Source organism: Chelon labrosus (assembly GCF_963514085.1).
Source record: "Chelon labrosus genome assembly, chromosome: 9".
NCBI classification, from domain to species: domain Eukaryota; kingdom Metazoa; phylum Chordata; class Actinopteri; order Mugiliformes; family Mugilidae; genus Chelon; species Chelon labrosus.
In genome coordinates, this window is record NC_140359.1 from 13,281,354 (window position 1) to 13,293,664 (window position 12,311).

Sequence of the window (12,311 nt, forward strand, 5' to 3'; positions counted from 1 at the left end):
TAGTATTTTTCCACAACAACCACAACAGTTTACAAGAAGAAGAAACAGTCGGTCTTGCCTACAGCTACCCCTAGTGGGAACGTGGTTAAATTACACTTACTTATAATATGATATAATGCATCTTAATAATGCTCACATTGTAACACGTTGGACGAAAAGAAAAAAAAACAAAAAAAAAAAAAACAGGGCGAACACACCCATACGTACCCATCGCATAGGAGATATTTTAAACTGAGATAGTTTTTTTTATCCAAGAGGGTAGGTAATGCCCCGAGGTGTCTTGTCTTGCCTTTTACAACTCAGCTGACATGGTTGTCCAGGCTTTCATCCCTGATTGGTTTTTCTGTATGTCCAGCCATGACAATTAATCATATTTAAATAAACGTTACTCAAATTTACTATATTACAGTAACACCTTAAGCCCAAGGGTTAGGGTTAGGGTTGTAAATATTTTTGTACATCTAACATATTTACTTTTATGTAGTTTCTCTTTTCTTACCATACTGTTTTTCTATTTTTTATTTTTGTATTTTGCATTGTTGTTCCCCGTCACTTTAACACTTTTACTTCCTCACGAGGATAAATTAAGTCTTATCTTATTGCTGAGACATTTAGCATCAGTGATCATTTAGCATCAGTTAATACTAGCTGTTCGAGTTGGAGATGTTTAAAGTACACCTCATTTCAGACTTCCAGCTGGATGCAACTCTTATCTCTTGTTGCTTATAGAATAAAGAGACTCATCCAGACCACATTCTTATTTGGTTTTAGTTCTTTCCACATACAGAGTTTTGTTACTAGTCTGCTGAGTAGGCCGTTTTATTAACAGACTTTTAAAAAACAAAACTGCATCATGTCTTTTAGCAAACACGCCTCGGGTATTTAGGAGGATTTGTGGACATTATTCATGGCTCCTGTTTCACAGCCTGATATTCACCTGTTTTAGCTCTTTTTTTGGGGCTTTCCCAACTTGGGAATGATAACATTTTGTATTGTAACATTGTTTTCATATTGTTATTCTAGGTATTGTTGGTGTATAATATAACATCTAGCCACTTCAAACCATGCATCATACTGTGGATTGTGACAGTGGATGAAAAGTAATTGTTTTTCCTCTTTTGTTGAGTTTTAGTCACAAAAAGTTGGTTCAGCAGACAAAGACATGGGGCTTTTCTCCAAAGGACACGTACATATGGATGTCACTCTTAACAAGAGCGCTTATGCAGTAGGTTCAAGTTATGTAAAGAAATCTTCTGTCTGATGCAGATACTGCAAACCATTTATTGTTTTGTGATGCATACCACAGCCAAGATTTCATTATCACCTCCTTGTTATTTCCACATTTTGGTCAGACATCAGTTTCGCAAGCTTTAACATTGAGGTAATAATAGGGTTTGGTTTAGCACTTCTTGTAACATGAGTAAGTTTTGCTAAACAGGTGTAACAACATTTTATCTTCTTCTTCTTCTTTATCTCACCTTCTTCTTTGTGGAACGTTCTGTCTTACATAGTTCTTGAATTAAAATCTGTGAAAACGAATTTAATATGTTGTGTTGCCATTGAGACAGCAGTGATTGTTGCAAAAGTCAACAATTCTTCATCCAGTCAGATGACACCCAAATTTAGTTTAATCCGAGATGTTGTGTATCGTGCCAATGGCAATACCAAGCTTGAGAACAAAGTTTGCCACAAAGGGGTTGACAACTGCATTAAACCCCACACAGAGATGGAGGTCAGGTGTCCGATGCAGATTTGCTCTGACGAGATCCTAACAATTCAGAATTGTGAGATTATCTCAGTAGAATACCATTAAAAGGTTTGTAACATTATTATTCAAGGACAAGTGGTTACAGAAATTGAATGAATGTTGGCATCTCTGTAAATAATGCCATTCCTCTAATAGTTTTACACTTAAATGTACTTTCTGTAACACAAACCTTAAACTCTGACTTGGCAATGAAGTTATTCACTTCTTTTTTTTATGATCTCACTCTTAGGGCGGAGCCAGACGTAGTTTCATAAACAGGGGCTTGTCAGCAGGATTACTGTTGTAGGGGTCAGAAACATGTCTCCGATAAAGGACTTCAATCTGACTTATGAAGCGCTTAACGAAGAAATCACTTTCTCTGCAGGAGATAATATTGTAGGCACGGTTACTTTCAATTTGACAAAAGACACCAAAGTCAAAAGCTTGCGGATAAAAGCCAAAGGGAATGCGAAGGTTCACTGGACAACTGGAAGCGGAAAGAATGAGCGATCCCACAGTGACCGCAGAAGATATTTCAAAGTAAAAAGATTCTTACTTGCAGAAAATGCTGAAGGTAAGACAAAGAAATGTCACCTCGTAGTCATTAGCAAGATGGAAAAAGTTCGTGGTATTCTAATATTATGGGCGTTGTTTGAAAAGGTAGCTCTTTACATTTATCTGTATTGTTGTACCTATTCATTCTGCCTTTAATAGCTTATTGGCACAATTAACTCAGCGAGACGGATAGGTCTATATTATTATGTATTATGTGTTATTATGTATTATGTATTGTTGTATTCATTTAATAGCTAACTTATAAACATTTGCAAAAACATCGTAATTCTTGAGTGCTTTTTCTACAGTAAAAGTGCACGAATACACTATTGTAATGTGTGTTGGCCCGTGTTCAAAGCGAAAGCAAATTAATTCAGCGAGACGGATAGGTCTATGAGTAGTCAGCGTGACTCCCCCATCCTGGAACGTTTGGTTTCTTCCGGGTGGGTTTGTTTGTGTTGGCTTGGTTTGTTTCATAAACTGTGTATGTCTTTGTTTACACATTTGACAGCAAACCTAAATATTGTGAAGTCATTTCTGGTAACCACAGTGTGGGATGTAACGACTTCTCACGCTACGAAGACTGTGGAGGAACACAGGTGTCATGAAAGTATTCGGCCAGCTAATGCCAATCAGAAACTTAATTGTGTAATACAAATTGGCATTACTAACTTTAAAAATTAAGTGATCTTTCACTAAAATACTAAAATACTAGTTCATTATTCAAGATGTAATGATCATTAAAGATGGAATATATACAAATAATTTATAAATGAAATGAATTAAAAAGGGATCTACAAAAACAATAAGTGATTAAAGAAAATGTAGTTTAATAATACATCAATGAATTCATCAATACTGGAATTCAGAAATCTATTAGAAAATTGAGATTTTAATCAGACATTTAAAAGGACATCTTCTTTTCAGATTTGCATTTTATCAGCAGTACTGGCTAGCATGTGCCATCATGAATTACTTTCACTTGGAGAATATGAATCTCACAATTGTAATCAGTCCAGTTCTGTGAAGACTCTGATATTTCTAAAGTCTCTAACAGATGGCTTAATCATTACTACTTTTGCAGGCACTGTACTTCCCAAAGGTATCCATCAGTTTAAGTTCAGGATTCGAATCCAACAGGGGTAAGTGGGGATTTTGTGTTACTAGCATTAGCTTCTGTGTCATTGTTTACTCTTGCAAATACATTCATTCCTGTGTTGCTTCTATCTTACAGGGACTTACCATCATCCTTCAAGGGGCGTCATGGATCTATTATCTACATGCTTGAGGCAAGAATATCCAGGAGCTGGAGTTTGGATTCAAAAACACAAAAAGAGATCAGTTTTGTTTCAAAGACCTTTCCACACATGGATCAAGTAATGGTAAGTGTGTCACATATTACTTGTTATAAATGTAATACTTGTAGCTGCTACAGTTGAAAATATTTAGGGCAGTAAGTTGCATGATGAAAAGAAAAATGGGTTAATAGAGGGAATGGGTTGAGTAAAATGCAGCAATAACGAGTGATCACACAAGGCATTTTTTTTGCAGTGCAAACAGTCTGGTTCAGTGACTAAAGAGATGGGGACTTTCTCCAAAACACAAATTCAGTTGTCTGCTACTGCTAGCAAGAAGGTCTGCTCTCCAGGTAAAGCACTGCACATTAATAACACGACCAAATGTTGACACAGGATACTGTCAGCTGATATCTGATGTATTTCTTTACTAACTCAGAAGGGGGCTGTTCAATGTTTTTCATATATGTACATGAAGATGTTGTAAAAATGTGCTATTATTTATATGTGGTTATATTATCAGAAGAATTGGTGCATACTCAAATGTTGTGGATTGTTTTTGATAGGTGACACGTTGTCTTTTGTTGCCAAAATCGTCAACTCTTCTTCCACATATGTGAAGCCCAAATTCAAATTAGTGCAGAATGTAGAGTACCGCGCCGGCTCTGCCAGAAGAAGCAGTGAAGAAATTCTCGTCAAAGCAGTTGGCGACACTATCAAGCCAAGATCAGAGGAAACAGTCTCCTGCCAGCTGAGGGTTCCTGCTGATGTCTTTTACAGTATCCATAACTGTGAAATCCTCACGGTAGAATATTACGTCAAGGTATGTAACAACATGGTATCAATACGTGAATTCAGAAAGGAATGAACTGCTGTTGTTTGCAAACACTTGTTTTAATCAAACAGAAACACACACTGATCAGCATCATCATAATCACTGGTGCTGATTATGTACATATCCACATAAATGTCAGGACCCAGGTTTCCCAGAAGAACATTACATTGTAATTAGATTGTAGTTATTCAGTGTTAATGTTGTGGAGTCGGTGGAGGTGGGCTGCTGTGGATTTGTGGCAAAATTGGCTATTGCTCTTCTGAACGAATATGGCATACGCGAAAAAAAAAAAAGAAGACTGCGGTATGCAACATGTCCCGGGCAGCAGAGAGAGCAAGCGAGTGGCTGTGGGTAAGGAGGAAACACGCTAGCTGGGGAGCTCGCTAGAGGTGAGGCTGGCTGCGTAACTTTAGTATTTGCGAATCATGATAGATTTGGTCGTGGTTCAGTCCGCATCAATGTGTCAGGTATGATTGCTACATAAAAGGGCTAGGCTAATTTATTGAAAGTTTAGTTGTTGATAGTCATTGAATGGAGAGAAAAACGAGATTGTGCAGTGGCAGCGTGGAGGGGGGTGACTCCAGGACACTGGAATTCACTGTGAGGCCTTCTTGAGGTGCCGTGGACCTAACTTAAGTTGGACAGGGCCTTTAAATGTGTTTTGCCTGGGATCTTGGCACAAGGGATTGTAACATCTAATCCTGTGTATTAACTAATGTGACTGATTGGTCACTACAACAAAACAGCCCAGCAGCTTATAAAACCACAGTGTAGGACGATAATCATGTTTATCTGCCAACTTTATTTACAATTTCTCTTTGTCTTTCAGGTATATGTGGACATCAGTTTTGCCTTTGACCCAGAGGTGGTGTTTCCACTGGTTGTCGTTCCATCTGCCCTTGTTGCCATGCACCTTGGTGAGGTTGCAGGGCCTTACCCTCCCAGAGCTGTTGGGGCTCAAAGTTACAGTGACTTCCCTCCCCCCAGCTTCTCTGCTGGACTTCATCCCCTACCCGCAGGCCCGAGTGCTAACGCATACCCAGCACCATATCCCCCTCAGCCTGCAAACATAGGAAGTGGCTACAATAACCAGTGGCCACAGAATCTTGCTCCATACGGGTTTTCTGCTGAAGCTCCCATGCCATCTTTAGTGCAGCCTCCAGCCATTACAGTTCCACCACAGTTCCAACAGGGCGAAGACCCTCCGTCCTACACGACCCTTTACCCACCTTCTTATGATACTCTTGGCAGTGGGTCAGATCACAAAAGCTGAGCCTCAAACATAACCCAAAAAGTACGAGCTAACATATTATCAGCCTATTTGTTATTCAGTCTTTCATATATATTTGCACTTTTAAACTTTTTGTTATAGGAGTTTATATCTGTCCTTGTGTTGTGTCATGAAGTTAATTGTTCATTAAAAACTTATTTTCACTTGGTTCCTTACTCTTATTTCAAATCTTTGTGGAAACCAGCAGATACAATTGAAAATGTCAACAAGCATCAGATTTTTCACAGAATCCTGCAAAATGGATTCTGATTGGATTGATCTTTTGCATCAGCATAGAGAAAAACATTCAATCCGCCAACAAGCTCACAACTTTTAGGTCAGAGTTAAAAACGCATTTATTCAGGCTGGCATTTCACACATAGCCACTAACTGGGACTGTTGCCCCCTTTATGTTATAGTCGCGTTCTAATTCTGTTTTAGTAGCATTGCTTTTATTCTTGTTTTTACGCTTGAATGCACTTTGTGCACCTTTGTGCGCTGCAGCTGTGTCTTAATTATGTTTTAGTAATATTGCTTTTGCTCTTGTTTTTACCCTGGAAAGCACCTTGTGCACCATTGGGTGCTGGAAGGTGCTATACAAATAAATATTGATTGATTGATTGATTGATCATGTGATCACTCAAGCATCGCCATGGGAAGACAACTTCATGATCATATTTTTATTACCTTTTTACTATGTTAATCATCCATCACTATCTGAGCATGGCATTAGCTGCGATATATTAACCACAAATTAGACAAATACACGCACTGTCTGACATCAACCAAACTGTGACTTTAGAATGTCATTACAAGTTAAAATACATGGATGTGTATACAAACAGAAAGCAAAATGCATTTTCTAAGATTAGTATTATGTTCATTTGGTTTTTAAAAGTTATTCTTAACAGCTCTTTCCTGGTGCCACCTGACCAGCTATCTATCAACAGTACATTAAAAATTCCATGTATGCTTTGTGTCTGACTTGAGTATACTTCTTTAAGTCACCTTTCCCCACTCACTAAAAAACCTAGAACTGGTATGCAATATCAATCCAAAATGCACCGTAGATATGTTTGCTCAAAAAGAACCACCAGTTCATAACAATTTTCTGCCCATACTCGGCCTCATCTCTTAAAAATCTTAATGTTACACATCTTGCCCACATTACTACAGGAGAAGAGAGAGAAGAGAGTGGACTGTGGGAGGCAAATCAGATTTCCAAAAGATATCGTGGAAACTACTAGACATTGTGCTATTCTCCGAATCATCTAAGCAAGTGATTACACTGGAACCGATGACGCCCCAGGGGGAGAACTATGCAAACAGTTGAGTGCATGAGTGCCGCACATTGTGGTGGATGGATACCTGTTGAAGCGAGCAGTCAGCGCTTTGCAGGAAAATAACTGTGCCTAAAGCCACCTTGGCATCACGTAGATGAAAAACCACTGGCAGCAGAGTCAACAGAGAAAACGTTCAAGATTGCTGTGGATATGGAGGGAGGCCCCTCGGACACAGGCCGGGGACTAATCACTAATAGTGGCATGCAAAACAGTAAGTGCGTCCCTGGATTGATGTTACTAACTCGCTTAGGAGTGTTTGCAAAGTAACAAACGGTTATTTATTGAAATAGATGCCTTTATTCTACTGCAGTTCTCCATTGTCCCATACATTCATTGAGCAGTGCCAGAAGTCAAAAGATTTAAACAAGATTTGCTGTGAACAATTGTTCCATTGAACAATTATTACTCCAGTAGCAATAACATCAGTAACCACTAGATGGCAATACAATACAAAGAGTTCTCTTTAAATCACTGTTGTGGAGATCTACAAGTACATCCTGAAACTACCAGTGTTTTTGAGAGAACTTTCTCTCAACATATAGATTGCATCTATCAGATCAGCATCTCAAGGGGTAAAGGCAACTACTGTAGTGTCAATGGGAAAGAAACTGATGAATTAACATGACTTACATTTTATTTAAGGTGCACCAAATCCAGAATAAAGGGCAGTGTCACTGGGGTTGATAATGTGATAAAGTATGTGATCACATAAGTCACTATTTAAATAAGCCTACATTACCTATTTAAAATTTGCTCTTTTTCAAAGCAGCAAACTGATCAGCTACCCTCTCTGTGAAACATACTAATTCCCATTCAAGTTTCCAGTTTGAGAAAAACAACAATAAATGTCATGATGTAAGAATCTCTGCGATTTGCTGCTTTATTGATATTCCCCCAAAATGGTGAAACACAGCTTGATATTGATTGGACAGTATACAGAGGCACAAGGACAAAATGTCTACAACAGTGACATTGACATTGACAGGTAAATGTCAAATGCTCTCACATATACACGTCAAAATGCTCTCACATTCACATGTCAAAACTGAATAAAAACGGAAAGCATTTGAGTTGAAACGGAAGTTGTTCGAGTAAAAGCAGAAGTTGGGTGAAAGACTTCTGGTGAAACCCGCTGCTTCAATTAAGCTACTCGACTGTTTTTCAGACATCAGGGCAGGGCAGCGGATGATCAACCCATTTTGCGTCCGTTAAAAGCAGAAGTCAGGTGAAAGAATTCTGCTTTTAACGGACGCAAAATGGGTTGATCATCCGCTGCCCTGCCCTGCCCTGATGTCTGAACAACAGTCGAGTAGCCTAACTGAAGCAGCGGGTTTGCTAAATAGTATATTAGCCTCAGCGGAGACCATCAGGACTTTAACAAATGCAACAACTGGGCAGCAGCCGGTCAGCTTTGCAAGTGCAGCTTCAACTACAGAGTCGATTCTGCAGCAGGAGTTACAGTGACCGGTTCCTACCCGTTTGTTTCGCGCCGCTGCTTCCCTTTCGACTCAAACAACTTCCGCTTCTACTCAAACAAGTTCCGTTTCGACTCATACCTGACATGTATCTGTGAGAGCATTTGACATGTGAATGTGAGAGCATTTTGATGTGTATATGTGAGAGCATGTGACATGTATATGTGAGAGCATTTTGATGTGTATAGGTGAGAGCATTTCACATGTATATGTGAGAGCATTTTGATGTGTCTGTGTGAGAGCATTTGAGGTGTGTATGTGAGAGCTTTGCATTTGACGTGTATGTGAGAGCGTTTGACATGTGTATGTGAGAGACTAATTCTGAGTAATGTCGCTAACGGCCCCTCATACAGACGTGCTTTGTGTGGTAACTTGTGCTCAAAAGAGAGACAACTAGACAATGTCTTGGCCGAAATTTACAACTTTATTTCTGATGGGAATGTAACAGTACATAGAGGCATGTGCTTCGTACAGCAGGGGAATAGTATCTTTCCACAACAACCCTAACGGTTTGCAAGAAGAAGAAACAGTCGGTCTTGCCTACAGCTAGCCCTAGTGGGAACGTGGTTAAATTACACTTACTTATAATTTGAAATAATGCATCTTAATAATGCTCACATTGTAACACGTTGGACAAAAAAGCAGGGTGAACACACCCATACGTACCCATCGCATCGGAGATATTTTAAACTGAGAGTTTTTTATCTAAGAGGGTAGTTAATGCCCCGAGGTGTCTTATCAGCCATGCATGCCTTATACAACTCAGCTGACATGGTGGTCCAGACCTTCATCCCTGATTTGTTTTTCTTTATGTCCAGTGATGGCCATGACAGTTAATCATATTTAAATAAACGTTACTCAAATTTACTTGACGATATGACAGTAACACTTTAAGCCCAACCCGTGAGTATGTAAATATTTTTGTACATCTAACATATTTACTTTTATGTAGTTTCTCTTTTTTTACCTTACTCTGTTTTTTATTTTTTATTTTTTTGTATTTTGCATTGTTGTTCCCAGCCACTTTAACACTTTTATTTCCTCCCGAGGATAAATTGTGTCTTACCTTATCGCTGAGACATTAAGCATCACTGATAGTTAATAGTTGTTCGAGTTGGAGATGTTTAAAGTACACCTCATTTCAGACTTCCTGCTGGATGCAACTCATCTACTCTTATCTCTTGTTGCTTCTAGAAGAAAGAGACTCACCCAGACCTCATTCTTATTTGGTTTTAGTTCTTTCCACATAGAGTTTTGTTACTATTCTGCTGAAGTTTTGACATGTCTAAGTCTGAAACCCATCAACACAATACCATGGAAGTGATAAGCTGTTTTATTAACAGACTTTAAAAAAAACAAAACTGCATTGTGTCTTTTAACAAACACGCCTCAGGTATTTAGGAGGATTTGTGGACATTATTCATAGATCCTGTTTCTCAGCCTGATAGTTACCTGTTTTAGCTCTTTTTGGGGGGCCACCCCAACTTGGGAATGGTAACATTTTGTTGCCTCTTCACTGTGAGCACTGTTTTAGCTCTTTTTTTGGGCTACCCCAACTTGTGAAGGAAAATGTGGCTATTAGGTAGCTACATATGCTGCTGTGTTTACCAGCTAGGCTGTAAACATGTTTGACTTTTGTTGAGCACTTGGCATAAACTGGGTTTTAGAGCTTTTTGCAGCCAACAATATAACTTTAATAGTGGTGTGAGTGAACCAAAAAAGTAACTCTACATTAAACAAGAAGCTGAAACTCAGTATAAAACTCCTCAACGCCAAGGGGAGCTGCCAATTTAAATGATAACATTTTGTCGCCTCTTAACTGTTAGCAACTGTGATTTTGCATTGTAACGCTGCTTTCATATTGTTATTCTGGATGTTGTTAGTGTAAAATATAACATCTAGATACTTCAAATCATGTTTCATTGTTTACTCTCTTTTGTTGTGTTTTAGTCACCAGAAGTTGGTTCAGCAGACAAAGACATGGGGCTTTTCTCCAAAGGACACGTACACATGGATGTCACTCTTGACAAGAGCGCTTGTGCAGCAGGTAGTAACATTCCTATTCACTTGCGGTAGATTCAAGTTGTGTAAAGAAATCTTCTGTCCGATGCAGATACTGCAAACCATTTATTGTTTTGTGATGCGTGTCACAGCAAAGATTTCATAATCACCTCCTTGTTATTTCCACGTTTTGGTCAGGCGGCATTTTCACAAGCTTTAACATTGAGGTAATAATGGGGTTTGGTTTAACATTTCTTGTAACATGATTAAGTTTTGCTAAACAGGTGTAACAACATTTTATCTTCTTAGTCTTTATACACTATAATAGACTTTGTGGAACGTTCTGTCTTACATAGTTCTTGAATTAAGATCTGTGAAAACTAATTTAATATGTTGTGTTGTTTTGCCAGTGAAACAGCAGTGATTGTTGCAAAAGTCAACAATTCTTCATCTAGTCAGATGACACCCAAATTTAGTTTAATCCGAGATGTTGTGTATCGTGCCAACGGCAATACCAAGCTTGAGAACAATGTTTGCCAGTGGTTGACAACTGCATTAAACCCCACACAGAGATGGAGGTCAGGTGTCCGATGCAGATTCCTTCTGACGAGATCCTGACAGTTCAGACTTGTGAGATTATCTCAGTAGAATACAGAGGTGGCAAGTAACTTAGTACAAATACTTCGTTACTGTACTAAGTAGATTTTCCACGGCCTATCTGTACTTTACTTGAGTATTTCTTTTTTCTGACGACTTTTTACTTTTACTCCCTACATTTGTACACAAATATCTGTACTTTCTACTCCTTACATTTGAAAAACAGGCTCGTTACTTTTTTAACCTCCACGGAGGCTTGTGTATCGTTCAAGCATCAATAGAGACATTAATACTGAAAGTCCACCTGACCCCACTATTTGAGAACTACTGGTCTAATCTGAAAAAAAAACAAAAACAAATTCAGGTATGGTGTGGTTTCTGTTGCTATCATTAGCTTTTTGAATTTTTGTTTGGAAGCTAGTTTACAACGTTAGCAATGCTATGGGAACACACTGTTTTGGTAGTTTATAGCTAACACTAGCTAGTGGTTTAAAAACAACAACCCAGTAGCCCTCAATTTCTTATTAAAAATTATCCAGGTGCTCATGCAGGACATCTGGTCATTTAGTGACAGTCTAGATTATTCTGCTAGAACTTTGAATTGGATGAATTGTTTCATTAATGGAAAAATCATTTTTACCTAAGTACATTTCAGAGCCTGTACTTTCTTACTTTTACTTGAGTAAAGGAGTTGAATCAGTACTTTTACCAGAGTATTTTTTTACACAAGTATCTGTGCTTTTACTCAAGTACAGCATGTGAATACTTTTTCCACTTCTGGTGGAATACCATATAAAGGTTTGTAACATTATAACAATGACTTTACAGACATTGTCAATAACGTAACTATTAACAAGGATTTTTCAAGTTAGTTGTGACTTTCAGTGTGAGTATGAGGATTTTTATTTTTTTTTTGGTCTTAGTGTGTTGGCATCTCAGGAGTCAGAAGGACATGGAGATGAACACTGATGCCTCACAACAATAAGGTTCTGGGTTCGAATCCATTGGCTGACTGGGGCCAGAAGTTTGAATGTTCTCCCAGTGTCTCCGTGGGTTCTCTCTGGGGACTCCATAGGTTAACTGGTGAGGTGTGAGTGTGAATGGTTGTCTGTCTCTCTGTGTTAGCCCTTGTACTTCCAGTGGCAGCTGGGATACTGGGATAACCCCCCCATCCCCCATTCGAGGACAAGTGG

General features: G+C 38.7%; 1 protein-coding gene across 1 annotated transcript; it reads left to right on the forward strand.

The window, feature by feature from the left end:
- The first annotated feature begins 1,856 nt into the window (after nucleotides 1–1,856).
- On the forward strand, nucleotides 1,857–6,003 carry LOC311493520 (arrestin domain-containing protein 3-like). The gene is made up of 6 exons (XM_084552218.1): nucleotides 1,857–2,321; nucleotides 3,387–3,444; nucleotides 3,537–3,684; nucleotides 3,854–3,950; nucleotides 4,164–4,420; nucleotides 5,262–6,003. The coding sequence occupies exons 1-6, from the start codon at nucleotides 2,066–2,068 to the stop codon at nucleotides 5,703–5,705; spliced, it is 1,260 nt and encodes a 419-aa protein (XP_084408344.1). The 5' UTR covers nucleotides 1,857–2,065; the 3' UTR covers nucleotides 5,706–6,003.
- The last annotated feature ends 6,308 nt before the right edge of the window (nucleotides 6,004–12,311 follow it).